This window comes from Oryx dammah, unplaced genomic scaffold (assembly GCF_014754425.2).
Source record: "Oryx dammah isolate SB20612 unplaced genomic scaffold, SCBI_Odam_1.1 HiC_scaffold_13, whole genome shotgun sequence".
NCBI classification, from domain to species: domain Eukaryota; kingdom Metazoa; phylum Chordata; class Mammalia; order Artiodactyla; family Bovidae; genus Oryx; species Oryx dammah.
Genome location: NW_024070197.1, coordinates 28,571,098 through 28,591,611, shown reverse-complemented (window position 1 = coordinate 28,591,611; position 20,514 = coordinate 28,571,098). Strand labels below are relative to the sequence as shown.

The window sequence follows — 20,514 nt, the reverse complement described above, 5'->3', positions numbered from 1 at the left end:
AGTTCAAATGTTGGTGCGTTTGATATTGTCCCAGAGGTCTCTGAGATTGTCGTCAATTCTTTCCTTTCTTTTTACTTTGTTTTGCTCTTCAGAAGTTGTTTCCACTATTTTATCTTCTAGCTTACTGATTCATTCTTCTGCTTCAGATATTCTGCTGTTGATTCCTTCTAGATAGAGTATTTTTAATTTCAGTGATTGTGTTCTTTGTCTCATGTTTATTAAATTCTTCTAGGTCTTTGTTAATTGATTCTGGCATTTTCTCCATTTTGTTTTCAAGGTTTTTGATCTTTACCATCATTATTCTGAATTCTTTTTCAGGTAATTTGCCTATTTCCTCTTCATTTATTTGGACTTCTGTGTTTCTGGTTTGTTCCTTCATTTGTGTAGTTACCTTCCTTCCAGACTCCCTGCTCTAGGCAACAGCAAATCTATTTTCTATCTCTGCTGGTTTGTATTTGTCCTTCTCATTGCAAATCTTTTTTCTTTAATTATACTTTGCATTTCAAATAAGGTTAAATTATTTTGACATTAATGAGCTTTAAACTTTTACGAGATGATATCTATTAATTTTTTCTTTTTGATTTATCCATCCAGAGACTAAATACTGTCTCCCTGTGCTGCATTCTGCATAATGTCTTCCTTTCTATCTTCTGGTTCATTAACTCTCTCTTAGCTGTGTAAGAGAGAGTAAAACTACTGTAAAACTCATTCATTGAAGTTTTAATTTTATCCTACTCTTTATTTTTAACATTTTCTTTGGTTTATTTTTCAAATCTGCTAAATCAGATTTGGTTGTTTTCTATCCCTGAAGATATTTTCAAGCTTGTCTTATTTTTCCTTGAGTATAGGAAGCCTGGTTACTTAATAATTTGTGTGTGTTACTTCCAACATCTTGACACACACAAAAGTCCAGCCTTTGTTCATAGGAAGCATCACTATAAACAAAGCTAGTGGAGGTGATGGAATTCCAGTTGAGCTATTTCAAATCCTAAAAGATGATGCTGTGAAAGTGCTGCATTTAATATGCCAGCAAATTTAGAAACTTCAGCAGCCTCCACAGGACTGGAAAAGGTCGTTTTTTATTCCAATTCTGAAGAAAGGCAGTGCCAAAGAATGTTCAAACTACCGTACAATTGCACTCATCTCACATGCTAGTAAAGTAATACTCAAAAATCTCCAAGAGAGGTTACAGCAAACATTATTCTCAGTGGTGAAAAACTGAAAGAATTCCTCCTAAGATCAGGAACAAGACAAGGGTGTCCACTTTTACCACTATTCAACATAGTTTTAGAAGTCAGCTACAGCAATCAGAGAAGAAAGAGAAATAAAAGAAATCCAGATCAGAAAAGAAGTAAAGCTCTCACTGTTTGCTGATAACATGATACTGCACATAGAAACCCCTAAAGATTGTATCAGAAAATTACTAGAGCTAATTAGTGAATTTAGCAAAGTTGCAGGATGGAAAATCAATACACAGAAACACTTGCATTTCTGTATGCTAACAATGAAAATTCAGAAAGAGGAATTAAGGAATCAATCCCATTCACCATTGCAGCAAAAAAAAAAAAAAAATTCAGTATCTAGGAATAAGCTTACCTAAGGAGACAAAGAAACTGTACACAGAAAATTAGAAGACACTAATCAAAGAAATCAAAGACGATATAAACAGATGGAGAGATAGTCCATGTTCCTGGGTAGGAAGAATCAATATTGTGAAAATGACTATACCAGCAAATGCAATCTACAGATTCAGTGCAATCCCTATCAAATTACCAGTGGCATTTTTCACAGAACTAGAACAAAAAATTTCACAATTCATATGGAAACACAAAAGACCCCAAATAGCCAAAGCAGTCTTGAGAAAGAAGAATGGGGCTGGAGGAATCAACCTTCCTGACTTCAGATTATACTACAAAGCTACAGTCATCAAGACAGTATGGTGTTGGCACAAAATCAGAAACATAGACCAATGGAAAAAGATAGAAAGCCCAGAAATAAACCCATGCAGCTATGGGTACCTTATTTTTGACAAAGGAGGCAAGAATATACAATGGGGCAAAGACAGCCTCTTCAATAAATGGTGCTGGGAAAACTGGACAGCTACGTGTAAAAGAATGAAATTAAATACTTCCTAACACCATACCAAAGATAAACTTAAAATGGAATAGAGACCTAAATGTAAGACCAGAAACTATAAAACTCTTAGAGGAAAACATAGGCAGAACACTCAATGACATAAATCAAAGCAAGATCCTCTATGACCCACCTCCTAGAGTAACGGAAATAAAAACAAAAGTAAACAAGTGGGATCTGATTAAACTTAAAAGCTTTTGTACAGCAAAGGAAACTATAAGCAAGGTGAAAAGACAACTCTCAGAATGGAAGAAAATAATGCCAATGAAACAACTGACAAAGGATTAATTTCCAAATTACACAAACAGCTCATACAACTCAATACCAGAAAAACAAAACAACCCAATCAAAAAGTGGTAAAAAAAAAAAACCTAAACAGATATTTCTCCAAAGCAGATATACAGATTGGCTAACAAACACATGAAAAGATGATCAATGTTGCTCATTATTAGAGAAATGCAAATCAAAACCACAGTGAGATACCACCTCACACTGGTCAGAGTGACCATCAAAAAGTCTACAAACAGTAAATGCTGGAGAGGGTGTGGAGAAAAAGGAATGCTTTTGCACTGTTGGTGGGACTGTAAATTGATATAGCCGCAATGGAAGACAGTATGGAGATTCCTTAGAAAACTAGGTATAAAACCACCCAGCAACCCCACCCCTAGGCATATACTCTGAGGAAACCAAAATTGAAAAAATGCATGTATCCCATTGTCACTGCAGTACTAAGTACAATAGCTCGAACATGGAAACAACCTAGATGTCCATTGACAGATGAATGGATAAAGAAGTTGTGGTACATATACACAGTGGAATATTACTCAACCATAAAAAGGAATCCCATTTGTGTCAGTTCTAATGAGGTGAATGAACCTAGAACCTATTATATAGAATGAAGTCAGAAAGAGAAAGATTCGTATCATATTCTAATGCATATATACAGAATCTAGAAAAATGGTACTGGAGAATTTATTTACAGAGCAGCAGTTGAGAAACAGACATAGAGAATAGATTTATGGACTTGGGGAGGGGGGAGGAGAGAGTGAGATGTATGGAAAGAGTAACATGGAAATTTACATTACCATACGTAAAATAGATAGCCAACGGGAATTTGCTGTATGGCTCAGGAAACTCAAACAGGGACTCTGTATCAACCTTGAGGGATAGGATGGGGAGATGGGAGGGAGTTTCAAAAGGAAAGGGATATATGTATCCCTATGGCTGATTCATGTTGAGGTTTGACAGAAAACAACAAAATTCTGTAAAGCAATTATCTTTCAATAAAAAAATAATTTAAAAAAATAGGCAATTCATGGTAGAGGAATGTGGAAATTGCTCAGTCGTGTCCCACTCTTTGAGACCTCATGGACTGTATGTAGCATTTTAGGCTCCCCTGTCCATGGGATTCTCCAGGCAAGAACACTGGAGTGGGTTGCCATTCCCTTCTCCAGGGAAAAAAGGTTTAAGGAACTTTTCTAATAGGCAAAGAAATGTAGATTAAAATAATAATGAAATACAATTTTTAACACCATTTCAAAAACCAGATTTTTTAAAGATAGGAATATTCAGTGCTGGCCAATTGTAGTGAAATAGGCACCCTTGAACTCTATTGATAGGAAAAGTAATTGGAACATTTTAGAAAGGCAGCTTTGAAAATGTTTTTATACCCCTGGAGCCAGTTCTTTATCTTTGGGGAAATTTACCCTAAGAATATAAATAAGAGTTAGGTGGTTATACTAATTCTGTCTAACAAGGTCTATGAAATGTTTTCCATCGATGAATAATTATGCAAATGGCTCTTGGTCCCAGGGACAGCTCGCAGTTGAAGAACCCAAGTGAAGAACCTTGTGCTTTCATAGCTCATTTGTCCCCTTGTCCAGGAAGCCCCACCCCTTCCTAAACCCTTCTTTGACTTTTCTCTCCCTGTGTTCTCATTACACCCAAAAATTCTGTACTAACCACATTGTCTTGTAATCATTGTTTGATTTCTCTCTCTCTAGATAGGCACTGTCGTATTACATTTGTAACACTTAGTACCTGGCACATAGTAGAACTCTGTTAATGTGTGAGTGTGTGAAAGAATGATTTCCATTGCCTTTATTCTAAAGCTGTTTTCCAAGCTTTAGGATTTATGCCATAGCTGCAGATTACTTCTGTATGCTCTTATGTGACCAATTTGTATTTTTTTAATTGACCCCTTTCCCCCTCTTTTTAAAGAAAGTAAAATTGAAAAGAATCCTTACCATTTCTCCATGCTAAATAATAGTATTGCTATTAAAGTTTTCATTATTATTGTTAGATAACTCCAAATGACCTAGTGTGAAAGCCAAGCCATCTGAGGGAATAAATACCACCCCCCAAATCTTCCCAGAAGAAAAGAAGACTGTAAAATAAAACAAAATTGTTTATTATAAAAAATGGGTGTGTATACATGTGTGTGCGTGTGTGTGCATGTGTGTATTTATTCACAAGAGTGAGGTATGGATGAGAGGGCACTAAAATGCTTATGTTGATTTCAGGTTTCAAGTTTTTTTTTTTTTTTTAAAGACAGCTTATTGAGATATAATTCACATACCATACCATTTGCTTTTTTTTAGGTGTGTAATATAATAGCTTTGAGTGTATCCAGAGTTGCACATCTATTACCACAATCCATCTTAGAACATTTTCATTACCCTAAAAAGAGACTGGTTTCTCATAGCCTTTATTCCTCAATCCTCCCATATATCCATGGGTGACTTTTTTCTTATGTTTTTCTCTAGTATTTGAATCTTTTATAGTGACCATGTATTTTTTATGTATGGTCGAGGGAAAAAGTCACGTTCTTTTGATTGTGGAAATAGTTTTTCAAGGCTTCTCCTTTTCTCCTCTGTTTATAGATGCCCTGCTTAGCAGAGTGATTTTTAACCTGAGGGCCCTCACTAAAGGTCTGGTCACTTGCCAGGATTGTAGGCAGGGTGTTTAAGTATATATATGCATTTTATCAGGGCAAATTTATAGCAGTGCTGCCTGGTTTCCATATGAAACTACCGTTTATATCCTACATGTCATGGTTACTGATTTCACAACAGTCAGTTTTTCTAAGCCAGTCTTCGCCCAGAGTACCTAAAGATTTATCTAATCCTCTTATCAGGATATCTGCTATGTTCAACTGAAGGAAAAAAGGGAGAACTCAGGAGTTTCTATCTTGCCTCTATCACTGCTTAGTACCCAAAGCACAGAGCAGATCTCTGAGCCTTAAGACACTGGATCATGAGAAAGCTCAGCGATGTCTTGTTAGAGCTTCAGGCCAGGTGATCACTCCCCTGGGAGGCTTCGACTCACTAGTGAGAACCCTACGCATCAGTCAGCTTTGCTGATTCTGCAGCTTCTCTTTGCCAAAGTTTGAGGTGAAATGTCAGTAGAAAACTTAGAAAGAAATCAATCTGGAGATCAGGTGGTACTCCCTCTACTGGGACCACCTAGCTTGGGGGTCTTCCAAGACTGTTTCTTGCCTAGATTCAGCTAAAAGAGAACTACAGACTGTTTTCTGGAAAATCAGAAGGCCCTCTCTTCATATTATCAGCAGTTGTTTCTTTTGATGGCATAAAGAGAATGTTAATGTTTGAAAGCTACCATAAAGAGAACTCAATAAATAACATCCTGCTTCTTTCTCACCCAGGATCAGCTGAAATGCAAGTTTCTCTGAATGCACAGGGCAATGATTACTCTCAAAGCAGCACTAATTGCTGTTTTCTCTTCCTTCCTTCCTCACTTATGCCTTCAGTCAGTACTAGGGCAGCTTTGTATTTCTGTACTTACAATAGAGCCCTTGATCATCGTGTTCTTAAGGCTCACTTTTCTCAGCTCTGTTCTGTATCGCCCAGAAGTAATTGATAGAGGCAGTCCTAACAAGGTAGATTCTAAGTTTTTTGATGCCGACTTGGGTTTTATTTATTTGAGGGGTGGGTAATAGAATAAGAGGTTTAGGGGAATTGCAGTAGCCCATAAAGAAGTGACATGGAGATATTTGAGAATCACTGATTAAAAACAGAAACTCACTAAAATCCAGATTTCCCTGTAGGTCTCCTCTGTCATTGCTAATGTCAGCAGCATCTCAAGTCAAAGTCATTTGTGAATTTCATTAACATTGCTACTTCCCTTTTCCACATTGAGATAAATATAAATAAGTAAATATACCAATTAAGAACAAAGCAGTTCCTATGAAGCCCACTGGAACCCAAGAGGATTCTGCCTGTTCATACAGGAGGCAGAGTGCCTCTCCTTCCTCTGACCTTGGAGTCTAATAGAAAGTAAATCTTATAGCTGAGAAACACTTGAAAATGTATGATTTGCTGTCTTTATGGTTAGGATTTGCAAAACTGGTACTTTTTTGGTGGGATAGCAAATGTGGGCTTGCAGTCCTGCTCTTGTCACATGGCAGCTCTGTGATCATATTTTTCACCCTTCTGTTCCTCAACTTCTCCCACAGTAAAATTAGGAATGATAGTATTAATAGCATCTACTGCAAAGGATTGTTGGAAGCATTAAACAGATGAAGGCATAAAAAGTGCTTAAGACCATGCCTGGCATATTGAAAACACTTATTAAACGTTAAGAATTTTTACTCTCTTTGCTACAAGGTTTTCATTTATTATAATAAGTAAATATTTCATAATCCAAATGGCTTCTGGCTACAGTTAACTTTCACTAAATATAGATTATAGCTTTTTTCCTTCCAAAATGGGAATTAGAGAACAATGTAAGTAAATATATTTGCCTGATTTTAGTGTTTGAGTATATTATTTAGATCTTGGTTTAAAGAGGCAGACTGTAGGTACCGTACCACCATTCTTACAAATCTTGAACTTATTAGTCTAACCTTCTTTTTTCCTCAGGACTGAGTAACACTCACTCACCTTAAATCTTTATAAATGTGTTGGGGCTTGTCCATACTTAGCACAGCTTTGGAGCTTTAGAGAAACTGAACATTATGTTGGCATGCTAGACATTATCATTTACTCTAATTACAAAGACAACCTGGCTATTCAGTTGAGTTCCCCATACTTCCTTGATTTAATAACCAACTTCCCCAGTTTGTGCAGCTTCCTGGATTCTTGGAGCTGAAATGATTGTTAATTTCCATCATAATGAGCAGTCTCCAATGTAACAACTGAAGTATCTGCTAGAGGGTAGCAGTCTCCTTCTCTCCAGGGTCAACCTTTCTTCTCTTTGTGTCCTTGAGCTGCAGCAGGAGAGGAGTCACAGGCTGGTGATTATCTTTTTGGAATCGGAAGGAAAAGTTCCTTGTGCATTACCTCTTCATCATCATTGTTCTTTCAAACTAGAGCTTCTTCCCAGGTTAAAATACATTTTACCTTTTTTCTAGTTTTTTAAATTAGTATGTATCTGTTAATTTCTTTGACATCCTTTGTGAAGAATGGAAAAGCTTGTCTCCTTCCTAGCTTACCCCTCACAGTTAGTCCTCAGTGATAATCATCCCCTCCACCCACCTTAAGTAGTTTGTTCTAGTATATTTATACATAAAATTCTTTCACAGATCTCGATGTTAAAATTTCTGCACATTATCTACTCATTTCCTGTAGGTTGGATGGAGGGTTAACATCCACATGCACACACATGCCCGTACACACATACCTGTGTCCCTTCTCTTACCATTTCCCTTTCATAGTTTTTGGCTAAATCACTGGACAGTGTTTGCTGCTGACTCTATGAATATTATTCATGGCTACACCTACTTCAGTTGTCCTTTCTTGTGTATTTGCTTAGTTTTCTATCAAATAATTGCTGTTTTTCCCAAAATGATCCAACAGCTCTAGCAAATGCGTGTCATTATTTTGTCCCAATTTTTTCTCTTTACCCATCAGTTCAGTTCAGTTCAGTCACTCAGTTGTGTCCAACTCTTTGCGACCCCATGAATTGCAGCATGCCAGGCCTCCCTGTCCATCACCATGCTCGGAGTTCACTCAGACTTGCGTCCATCGAGTCGGTGATGCCATCCAGCCATCTTATCCTCTGTTGTCCCCTTCTCCTCCTGCCCCCAATCCCTCCTAGCATCAGAGTCTTTTCCAATGAGTCAACTCTTCGCATGAAGTGGCCAAAGTACTGGAGTTTCAGCTTTAGCATCATTCCTTCCAAAGAAATCCCAGGGCTGATCTCCTTCAGAATGGACTGGTTGGATCTCCTTGCAGTCCAAGGGACTCTCAAGAGTCTTCTCCAACACCACAGTTCAAATGCATCAATTCTTCGGCACTGAGCTTTCTTCACAGTCCAACTCTCACATCCATACATGACCACTGGAAAAACCATAGCCTTGACTAGACGGACTTTAGTCAGCAAAGTAATGTCTCTGCTTTTGAATATGCTATCTAGGTTGGTCATAACTTTTCTTCTAAGGAGTAAGCGTCTTTTAATTTCATGGCTGCAGTCACCATCTGCAGTGATTTTGGAGGCCCCCAAAATAAAGTCTGACACTGTTTCCACTGTTTCCCCATCTGTTTGCCATGAAGTGATGGGACCGGATTCCATAATCTTTGTTTTCTGAATGTTGAGCTTTAAGCCAGCTTTTTCATTCTCCACTTTCACTTTCATCAAGAGGCTTTTGAGTTCCTCTTCACTTTCTGCCATAAGGGTGGTGTCATCTGCATATCTGAGGTTATTGATATTTCTCCTGGCAATCTTGATTCCAGCTTGTGCTTCTTCCAGCCCAGCGTTTCTCATGACGTACTCTGCATAGGAGTTAAATAAGCAGGATGACAGTATACGGCCTTGACGTACTCTTTTTCCTATTTGGAACCAGTCTGTTGTTCCATGTCCAGTTCTAACTGTTGCTTCCTGACTTGCATATAGGTTTCTCAAGAAGCAGGTCAGATGGTCTGGTATTCCCATCTCTTTCAGAATTTTCCACAGTTTATTGTGATCCACACAGTCAAAGGGTTTGGCATAGTCAGTAAAGCAGAAACAGATGTTTTTCTGGAACTCTCTTGCTTTTTTCATGATCCGGTGGATGTTGGCAATTTGATCTCTGGTTCCTCTGCCTTTTCTAAAACCAGCTTGAACATCTGGAAATTCACGGTTCATGTATTGCTGAAGCCTGGCTTGGAGAATTTTGAGCATTGCTTTACTAGCATGTGAGATGAGTGCAATTGTGCGGTAGTTTGAGCATTCTTTGGCATTGCCTTTCTTTGGGATTGGAATGAAAACTGACCTTTTCCAGTCCTGTGGCTACTGCTGAGTTTTCCAAACTTGCTGCCATATTGAGTGCAGCACTTTCAAAGCATCATCTTTCAGGATTTGAAATAGCTCAACTGGAATTCCATCACCTCCACTAGCTTTGTTCGTAGTGATGCTTTCTAAGGCCCACTTGACTTCACATTCCAGGATGTCTTACTTCAGCCTTTGATATCCATATTCTTTTCATTCTTGTTTATAAATTTATTCCTTTTTTACTCCTTGCCTGTTAACTGTAGAGAGATTTCAGGGGGAAGATGCTTGTGGTCATTCTGTTACATCTGATTGAAAATTATTTTTACATTTCACCTCTAAAAGAGACTGTTCTATTTTAAAAGACCTTGCCCCTTAGCACAGATTTTTAACTTATATTTTATTTATTTATGTTTGATACATTACATGGTTCAAAATTAAAAAGGAATACAAAGATACAGAGTTAAAAAATCCCTCTTATATATCCTCTACGTACTCCTTTTCTCTCCCTAGAAAGAACCAATATCATTGGTTTCTTGTATATCTTTACATAACTATTGATGAATATTTCCCCTTTGTACACAAATTGTTAAGTTTTTATACACATTGTTTTGCACCTTGCATTTCACTTAACAATGGATCTTAGAATTTATTCCATAAAAGTTCTTTAAAAGCTTCTCATTTTCTTGTGAATATCTTTCTGTGTCTGACTTATTTTACTTAACATAGTTCTCTGAAGGTCCATCCATGTTGAAAATTTAAGAGTTTTCCTTTTTATGGAGGATTACCCATTGCATTGTATTTATTTACCAATGTCTTCTTTGTCCATTCACCCACTGATGGACATTTAGATTGTTTCTGTGTCTTGGCTATTGAAACAGTGTTGTAATGAACACAGAAGTGCACATATCTTTTTGAGTTTGCGTTTTTATATTCTTCAGATAAATGCCTAGGGGTAGAATTGCTAGGTCTTATGGTAGCTCTATTTTTAATTTTTTCATGAACCTCTATACTGTTTTCCATAGTAGTCATACCAGTTTACCTTCCCACCAACAGTACATGAGAATCCCATTTTTGCCACATCTTCTCCAACACTTGTTATTTCTTATCTCTTTGATAATAGCTTTCTGACAGGTATGAGATGGCATCTCGTTGTGGCTTTGTTTTATATTTCCCTGGTGAGTGGTGATGTTAAATATCTTTTCATGCCTCTCTTAGCCATCTGTCTGTCTTCTTTAGAAGAATGCCTATTCAGATCATCTGCTCATTTTTTAGTCAGATTTCTTTTTTTCGCTATTGTTTTATGAATCTTACAGTTTTTAAATAACAGGTCTTTGAGATATAATTCATATTTCATACAATTCACCCATTTAAAGTATACAGTTCAGTGCTTTTTATTATACTCACAGTGTGTGTAACCATCACTGTAATTAATTTTAGAATGTTTTTATCTCTTCATAATGAAATTCCATATCATTAGCAGTCAGTCTCTATTTCTTACCCAACTCCCACAGCCCTAAGCAACCACGAAATCCACTTTCTGTCTGCAGATTTGCCTATTTTGGACATTTTTATGTAAATAGAGTCATACAGTATGCAGGCATTTCTGTTTCTTACAATTTTCAGCAGAAATTCAAGGGAGTAGGTGATTTTCCAAGTTGATGTGGGTATTTTGGGAGATAAGTCATCTACTCAGGAGAATAAGTCAGGTTAGTTTTAAAGTGGGGATGACTTAGCGGATTTCCAGGAGAGAGTTAGTCAGCAAAGATATTTAGGATTAGACTATCCTTCCTGCAATGTAAAACCCCTGTGTAAAGTGAGACCTAAACTACCGTGACTTTCCAAGGTCTGCAGATCACTGAGCAGTATGCTAAGGGATCATCTTAAAGTCAACACTGGATCAGAATACATTTCTGGCTTTGTAATGAAAGTCTTTGGGGGGAAAAAACAGTTGTTTTACAAAATAGACTATCTCTGTTTTGTTGCATAATTACTTTCAGTAATATTTTTTCAGTTGGTTAATTTGCCTTATCCTATGCTTTGCCTCCAAACACAGATCAGAACATTTTTATGAACTCTTGCCAGATCTGATTCACCTTTGCCTTCTATGTATCTTATCTGTTCCATCACATCTCAAAATGCCTAGTCATTTTCCTGTGATCAGAGCAGAAACAGGTATCTCTCACACAATCATTTGGTCCTTATTGCCAAAGGGATTGATGTGTCATATTTCCTTAAAGCCTGGACTGACCCAGAAATTACCCCATTTTTCAGATTACAAAGGAGGGACCAAGGGTCATAGGAAGGTAAGGCCGGGTTTCCTCAGTTGTCAAAATTTTTAAAATCTTATCTTTTTAAAAAAAAAATTGTTCTGTAGTCTTAACCATCATATGTGATTCTCTTCACTGCTTCATGTAAGAGTAAGGAAGGAACCAGTGTTCTCTAGGGATTTATAAATTCATAGGTAGCAACTGTATCCTAGAAGGTAAATTCAAACAGAGAGCCATTTGGCAGCCCTTAGTGGATCAGGCCAGCAGGAAGATAAACAATCGCTAACCTAAAACTGGGAAGCAAGGAAACTACTGTGCTGTCGGCAACCTTTTTATGAAAGATTAAAAGAATTAAAGCTCCCTGGTAGAACTACAAGTCTAGCATTATGGGAAACATTATTTTTTAACCTGGATTTGTTTCTTTAATCTGAAGAAAGATATATTAGGATTCCTTTGGGTGAAAAAAAAAATCAAATTGGTGTAAACGTAAAAGGATATTTATTGGCTTATGTACCCTAAGGTCCTAATGAGAAGAAGTATAATTGGATCCGGGGGCTCAAAGCATGATACAGTTCTCTTTTCCTCCTTCGTCTGTTGGTTCGACCCTCCTCTGTTGACACCATTGTGGGGTAGACTTTCTCCCAATGATGGCCACTGGGAGCTCCAGGTTAATCACTTCAACAGGCAAAAACAGGAAAACAAAGAGCCAAAATAACCATCCACACAAACACACAAACTCCAGGAGCTCATCTTCCCTAGTAGTTCCAAAATTGGTTCTAGGATTGAGTCTCTTTCCTCATTCCTGAACCAGACATTGTGGTGGTGATGGGATGGAATATCCTAAGGCACCCTTGATATGAGTTTGTTCACATACGAAGAGAGAGAAAGTGGGTCATTCACCCCACTCAAACAACATAGACTGAGATTGGGAAGGAGTATTTCCTAAAGGAACAACAGGTGTCGCTACCAGAAGAGAGAATAGACGCTATGTGCAACCAAAGTCTGTTTGCTACAGAGAGACAATCAAGAGCTCACTTGGATTTTGTTTTGTTTTTTAATTTTGCCTCACTGTCTTCGTTGCAGTGCACTAACTTCTCTAGTTGTAGTGTGTGGGCTTAGTTGCTCTGTGGCATGTGGGACCTTAGTTCCCTGACCAGGGATCGTACCTGCACCTCTTGAATCGGAAGGCAGATTCTTAACCACTGGACTACCAAGGAAGTCCCAGTTCATTTGGTTTTGAAGTATACAGCAGGATATGCTCACAGAAGTAAATAACTTCTCTGCTAAAGATTAGTGAGAGAAAATTAGGCATAAATGACAGTAGAAGGGACTCTGGTAATATATATTTTTCAGAGAAGCTAGATACAGATCAAAGTTTTTTAGAGCAAATCCCCTTTCCCCACCGATTTTCACTATAAAGATAGAACTGTATTCTTAAAAGGAGACAGATCCATGGAGTTGCTGAGTTGGGAACTTCTGATGGAGTAGGAGTTATGGTTGCCTCAGATCTGTGATACGTACTGTCAGTGATAGAACACCTGCAGGTGTTTCTTTTGCCTCACTGTTCTTTAGAAGTACATAACCTCTCCCCAAACCTTCCCTCACGCCAAAGTAATGGAGTTTGTGTTTATATAGCTTTGAGACGAGGGTTTTTATTTCTAGTCCTGTCTTAGTCTTATCTCCCTTCTTCTAACAACCTCTGTGAAGTTTGCTTGCTATGGGTCTGGGCTCAGATAATGTTACCACTGCTGCAGATTCCACCTCTAGGTATGCCGTATGAAGAGAGAGGGTGTCAGCAAGTACTAGGAAGGAGGAATCAGGAGCAGGATCTTGTCTCCTTCAGATCAGGAAACTCAGCCGGAAGCATAAGTCTCTATTCCTCATCATGCCCAGAATTTGCATTCCTTATTTCCTTCCGGAAATTGCTCTCATCATTGTCAGTTTTACAGAGAAAACTCATTCTAGGGTAAAGAGCTACAGCAAAGATAGGAAGCACTACTGTGCTCCAGGCTGATGGATTGGCAGGAGTGATACTAGACTTAGAACCTTACTGACTCAGACCCGAAAGGCTCCCTCCAGGGCATTTGATCGAGTCTGTTCCCACTGCTGTGTGGATCCCTGCTGTGTTATATAATCATCTAGCCTCAGCTTCCAGAGTCTAGAATCCATAGGTCATAGAATGTCAGTGCTGAATGTGGTCTTAGAGATCATATAGGGCTGAGACCAGAAGAATCCAGGAGTTTGAACTCTAAGACCCATGTTCTTTCCACTACCAATGATGCATTCAAAATGAAGGGCAGCTCTTGCTGGTGGAATTACAGAGGTGGATTTAAATGCCTCTGTGTTCATCCTATCACAAGCTGTCTGGGCTTATTTTCCTTTCAGTGCTAAACAGTAATGAATCCTTTCTTTCTATTTTTAACCCTAGGGGTTGCCCTTCTCTCAGACGTGTACCCTGAAAAAATCTTGCCTGGCCTGCTGGCTCAGTATGACAGCAGTAAAGACAGGCACACACCGGAGACCAGAATGAAAGTGGGGGAAATCCTGATGCGAATCATCAGGGCATTAGGTGAGTTTTCTTGTTCCAGCCTCTGAAATGGGATCAGGGAGTGGTGTGGCTGTGGAACTAAAGTCTGTGCACCTTGGAGGCTTGTTATGCTAGCAAGGGGAGGACAGTTTGGGAGCTGAGATGAACTATTTTATGTTCAAGGATTTAGCAAATGTTCAGTGCACACCAAGAGATTGGCCCAGTAGTGCCCACGCTCCTGCAACTGCTTAGTCTCTTCCCCTGAGCTATGTCAGGGCCTGATTTTCCTCAGAGCTGGGATGAGAGGTTTCCCACTTGCTGAGAAGCAGTGAGAATGAAAAGAAGGGGAATGTCAGACAGAGAAGGAGGGGTGCTACCTCTGGTTAAATGGCTCTTGTGTACCTGGTCATCTACATTTATGATCTCATCTAATTTTCCCAAGACGTTCTATAAAGAGGCTGTTGTTAGGTCCATTTCATATGAGGAAACTGTGGCACAAAGAACTTCAGCAATTTGTTCAAGACTCATTCAGCTGGTAAATAGTAGTGCTAAGAATTGAATCTGCTGGCCCTTCCCTGGTGCTCCAATGGCTGAGACTCCATGCTCCCAGTGCAGAGGGCCTGGGTTCCATTCCTGGTCAGGGAACTAGATCCTCCATGCTCCAATTAAGAGTTCACATGCTACAACTAAAGATCCTGCATGCCACAGCAAAGACCCAGCGCAGCCAAATAAACAAATACTTAAAAAAAGAAGTGAACCTGCCAACTCAAAGGAAGTTGCTCAAAACCACAACCGTGAGCTGGGAGTATTAAGACTGTGGGCTCCAGAGTTGCACTGCCTGGGATCAGATCCCAAGCTGCTTGCTAGTGGCTCTTGATCATAGGAATGGTTCTTGACCTCAGGATGCATCAGTGCCCTCATATATAAAAAGAAGATATTAATAACACTTAACCTCATATGCCTATTGTAAGGGTTCAATTTTACTCTTCACTCACTAGGGGAAGATTTTGGAAAACTAGCTTTTTTGCCTCTGGTATCATGAAATCTCATTGAGTTCTTCCTTCACCAGTACTTCCAAGGATTTCAAAAGATTTCACATAGTCATGCAGCATGTCTGTGGATATAGCTATTGATTTTCCTAATTTCTGGGTGACCCTTCTGGCTAAAGAAGATAGAACTTAGATCTCCAAACACTTAAATTCTTTCATAACTGAAAGGGAAATCTCATGAGAGTGAAATTAAAAAGATAATTTTTGTCTCTCCTCAGAAGAACGGCAAACTTTCTATATTTGCCTTTTTCTTAAATATGGATCTGAAACATACTAGGCAAGTGAACCGTTATGAGCAATGATTCTCTCACAGTAGGTGTGAGTATTAAGCTTAATGTATTGCAGGATCGAATGCAACTTCCTTCCATTTGTGTGTAACATTGTGACTGTCGATCTCAGGAAGAATGTGTCTGATACATAGATGGCATCAGCAGAACATATCTTTTCTCTGAAACTTCTGGTGAACCTCTACCATTGGGAAGATAAACACTGAAAATGCACACTTCTCTGCCTCCATGGGCCAGTCCAAATTACTTCCTATGGTGAGAGTGAAAGTGGAGATGAAGGTCTAGGTTGAGTGGGAGACAGATTTTGCTCCTCCTTACATATTTCTATAATTAGCCCAGTTTCCAAAACTGCCTTCTGGCATTTCAAAGCATATTCCATCAGTGCTCAGAGTTCTAATCTTCCTGATGTCTGTTCCAACAAGTATCCAGCCGTAAACATTGCCTTAGCTTTAACTGATACTTTCTAATTCACTTCACCAATTTGTCTGGGTGCATAGATGAGATGGCTTATTGAAATCCTTTGAGTGAAATTAAAACCCATTTTTACAACGTAGCCAGTATCCTTAGTTTCCTATTGGTGTGGAAATCCTTGTGACAGCCACTTTATAAGATTTCTTTAGTAAGTACCCTAATTTCCCAGTGGTCCAGGCCTTGTGCTCTCCTCACCCTCCAGCTCTTTGCAGCAGGGGTGTTCCATGGGAGCATGAGGTCCACAGGTAGCAGCCAGGTGCTGTACACCACAACTTCCTCTTGGCTTTAATTCTCTAACCACCCCTACTTTTCTTTCTATCACTAGACAATGGTGAAAAGTCAGCTGGAGCTTTTTTTTTTTACTTTCCATTAAAACAATTGAAGTATTGTATACATATAAAAAAGTATATAAAGTACACTAATTTTAATAGTATAGTTTTATTATTCTTTACATATTTGCCACCAACCAGATCAATACAGAGAAACTTCTAATAACCCGTAAAGTTTCCTTTTTTCCCTTCCTAGTCTATACCTGCCCCAGTAAGCACTCTTCTGACATTTTATCAGCATTAGTTTATTTTGATTGTCTTGTGAATCTCATTTTAATAGAATTAAATCCCCATATTTCCAGTAAGTTGATAGATACAGGCGCTTGGGTAAATTTAGGTCAGATTTTAAGGGGCAAGAATATATCACAGGCTTTGTTGTGCCTTCTGTTGCCTGTTGTCTCACATTTCGAGGTGTATGATGTCTGGTGTTCTCCTTTAGTGATGTGAAGATTGATCAGTGATGTTTCCCATAGGATAAATCCATAATAAACTTCCCCATCAACCTTCCCTCTGTTGGTTTTAAGTAACCACTGGTGATTGTTGCCTCGATTGTTGGTGTTATTTCATAGAAGTTACCTTTTTCTACACATTAGGAAACAGCTTCGGAGAGGGTTACTGACTTGCCTAATGTTACACAGCTAATTAATGAGGGATCCAAAATTTCAACCCAGACTTTCTGACTCCAGACCCAGTCTCTTACCCACTGCACGATACTACATCCTGAAAATTTTCCCATGTCAGTAAGCATCTTTTTCCTGTCATTAACACGCACATTTTCCACATCCTCTGTAATTTTTAATGATTGCATGATAATATATCATTTGAATGTATCATAATTTTTTCAACTGACCGGCTTACAGTTCTAATTTTTCATTATTTTGAATTATATTAGAGGAATATTCTTATAGCTAAATCTTTGTGCAGACCCATGACAATTTCCTAGGAAAATTTTCTAAAAGTAGAATTTCTTAAAAAACATGTATATATTTTTAAATATATTTATTGCTAAATTGTCTTACCAAGAAATTGTACCAGTTTATATCTTAATGTTTGAGAATATTTGTACCTTCATCAGCACTATTATGCTGTTTGTTATTTTTATCAAACAGATATATAAAGAAATGTTATTGTGTTTTTATTTCCATTTATTCAATTGATAGGGTTAAATAGTTTTCATATTTTTATTGGCTAAATTTTTGTGTGTGCGTGCGCATATGAATTGCCTCTTCCTATCCTTTCTTCATTTTTCCATTGTGGTGTTTATTTTGGTATTTAATTTGTAAAGCTTTATATACTTACAGATCTTGAACCACTAACATTTATGTTGTAAATATTTTCTTTGGGGTTACATTTTAGTTTTGTTCGCATTTTCTGTTTAACTTGTTTTGAGTTGCAGAAGCTTTTTATTTTGATGTAGGCAAATCTGTCTTTTCCTTTATGCTTTCTCTGTAATATAGAAAGGCTTTCTTAAAGTAACATCGTATAAATATGAATCTATATATTGTGTTGTCCAAAAAGTTGGTTTGGGGTTTTCTGTATAACCTTATGGAAAACCACAAGTGAAGTTTTTGGCAAATCAATATTTTAATCTCTATTCCTTAATGTAGAAAATATGGTGTAAGAATTTTAGTTTCATTTCTTTTATTTAAAGAACTATTTAGTTTTTTAATTGTACTTTTAGAAATTTAATCTTAACACATTGCTAAATTACCAGTCACTCCAAATGTTTCTCCATCTGTTTCCTCTTATATGGCCCAGTGTCAGCAATAACCTGTGGGTTGTTATATGTCATTGCATTTTTTAAAAACTTTTTTTAAATGTATAGAATTAAGTAACTGTGCTCAAGATATTGAATTGATAATTGGGACAACACCTGGCAAGTGCAATTAAAGCAAAAGGTATTGAGTTCATCTGTGAGGATATTTCCTTCTGAGATTGCCTAGTGTTATTCCTGATCTGTTGTAGACTACACTCCTTGCTCACATATGGCAGATACAGTGTATTCGCTCTCTTCAGCAGAGCTGGACCAACACTACCCAATTCATTGTTCCTCTAGACCAGTGAGTCTCAAATCGGGGAGTGGAGGGAAGAATTTTGTCCCCCAGGGGACATTGGCAATGTCTGGAGACATTTTTAGTTGTTATAGCTAGGGGCAGGGAGGATGTTACTGGCATTAAGTGGGTAGACACTGGGGAAGTTTTTTAACATCCTGCAGTGCCCAGGACAACCCCCTGACCTGGCCAAGAATGTCAGTAGGCCTTCTGTTGATGTGCCCTGTTCTAGAGCTCCTGTTTCTGCTTCATAACATCACAGATACGTTAATTAAATCCAGGACTGCCACATACAATTGTGCAGGTTGTTCACAGATCAGAAAGTCTGAGAGACATCATTGTATTGAATAGCATGCTCTAGAGCTGTCCCCAAAGTCAGCTGTGCAGTCATCCTCATGGCCTTAGCTGAATTCCAGCCTATCCCCCATCTCAGTTGCAACCTAGATTGCCCTCTCACTGGAGAGAGTTGGAAAAAGTTGTTCATTCATTTTTGTAATGTATTCACAAATCCTTTTGCATATGGGAGGCTCTGCACATGGCTAATATTATGTATTTTATACCGGTCTTACGAGCATACTTTTTAGTGGATAGCCTTTTCTGATTTTTACTAACTATAGGAGTGTGTCCTTATTAGAGCTTGTGACCACCTTTGAAGCAATTACATATGACTCTTTTTTTGCCTTCTGTTTACATTTAATGAACCATAATGAAAACTAAAGTGGATTTTAAAATTATCTCTTGTATTTAGGGAATATTTTATATCCTTTCTTAATACTTATTTCTCATTCTAAGGAAAAAGGGAGAGAAATAAATAGAACTGCTCTTTACTCATTTGTGGCTCTCATTTCAATCTCGAGCTTGGATCAGAAGTCTTTGGTAGAAGAATAGTTTCCACCTCTGCCTGTAGTAATACCCGAACATTCTCTGAATGCTTGTTTAATTTCCTGCTTTTGTCAAGTTTAAATCATATACATTCCTGAGTTATTTGGTAACTCTTCCTAATGCTCGAAGTTGGTTTTGTTTATCTTGAATATGGTTATTTTTTTTTCTTAATTTGGGACATAGAGTCATCAGTGTAGTTCAGTTTAAAAATATTTTTTGAGTATGCACTGAATGGTGGGTTCTGTGCCTGAGGCTGGCGATAAAAGCACGGGAAATCCACAGTCTCTTCCTTCAAGGAGCTTATAGTTTAGTCAGAGAAGTCAGGTCATACACACATCATTGTGAGGTGACCTGCTAATTTATGGAGAGGCCTGTGTGGAGTGTTGTGGGAGCTCAGAGGAAATAGTCTCGTCTGTCCTTTTTCTGCTCAGACCCTGCAGTTAAATGTGGCAGAGTGCTATGGGGCTACATCAGTTCCGCATCGTTATCAAACACAGCAGGTTAGTTTTTGAAAAACAGCTTTTGTATGTCAGCTTTCAAAGATTTTCAACTAACGGCAAAGCCTGATCTAAAGTGAAAAATATGTTGAATGTGTGAATAATTGGATACCAGTCTGGGAGTTCAGTATTCATAGATTTCAGCAGCAATGAATGACTGTCAAGTATTAGAGTTTACATACTTTGAAAGGAGAATTTTTCAGCAAAATTCAGAAAATCAAATGAAATGCTTCTTGCCAAGTTTGCCTAGTTTAGCATCAGTATAGTTCAATAAATACATACATTAATGTGAATTAAAAATATTAATCTGGTCAAAATTAAAAGTTGGAGCTCAGGCTGAATAATTTTTTTCTTCACTTCTTTCTGTTTTCTTTTCCTCATGTCAATTTTTTTTAGAGGTATAACTTTAAAAGTTACTTATAGACCTTTCCTTTCCTAATTGTATTAGTAATATGTAATAATATTGGACAATTTGGAAATTATTAAAAAGTATAAAAAAGTAATCACTGATTCACCATTCAGAAGTAACCATTCTTTGTTTATATTTTGATATTTCCTTTAGTTTATTTTTCTTTCTCAGAATTGTAATTATACTGTATGTATTCTGCCTTTTTTCCATTTAACATTATTTATAAGCACTTTTCCATGTCATTAAATATTTCTTGAAAATGTAAGATTTATTGGTTATTACAATTAATCACCTGAATTTATCATAATTTTATTTAATTATCTTCTCAAAAGATATTAGTGTTTAATTAGTTGGTTCTGGTTTCTTACTTTATGAGGATTAAGAAAAGTGTACTATTGATTAT

The 20,514-nt window shown here is 37.7% G+C and overlaps 1 protein-coding gene across 2 annotated transcripts in view; it reads left to right on the top strand.

Moving 5' to 3' along the window:
• The window catches only part of TANGO6 (transport and golgi organization 6 homolog), a 177,277-nt gene that overhangs the window by 82,144 nt on the left and 74,619 nt on the right, over nt 1-20,514 (top strand). For both annotated transcript variants that reach the window (XM_040253254.1, XM_040253255.1), the window contains exon 15: nt 14,038-14,178. In XM_040253254.1, the coding sequence (XP_040109188.1) occupies nt 14,038-14,178 (141 nt within the window). The remainder of the gene's footprint in view (nt 1-14,037; nt 14,179-20,514) is intronic.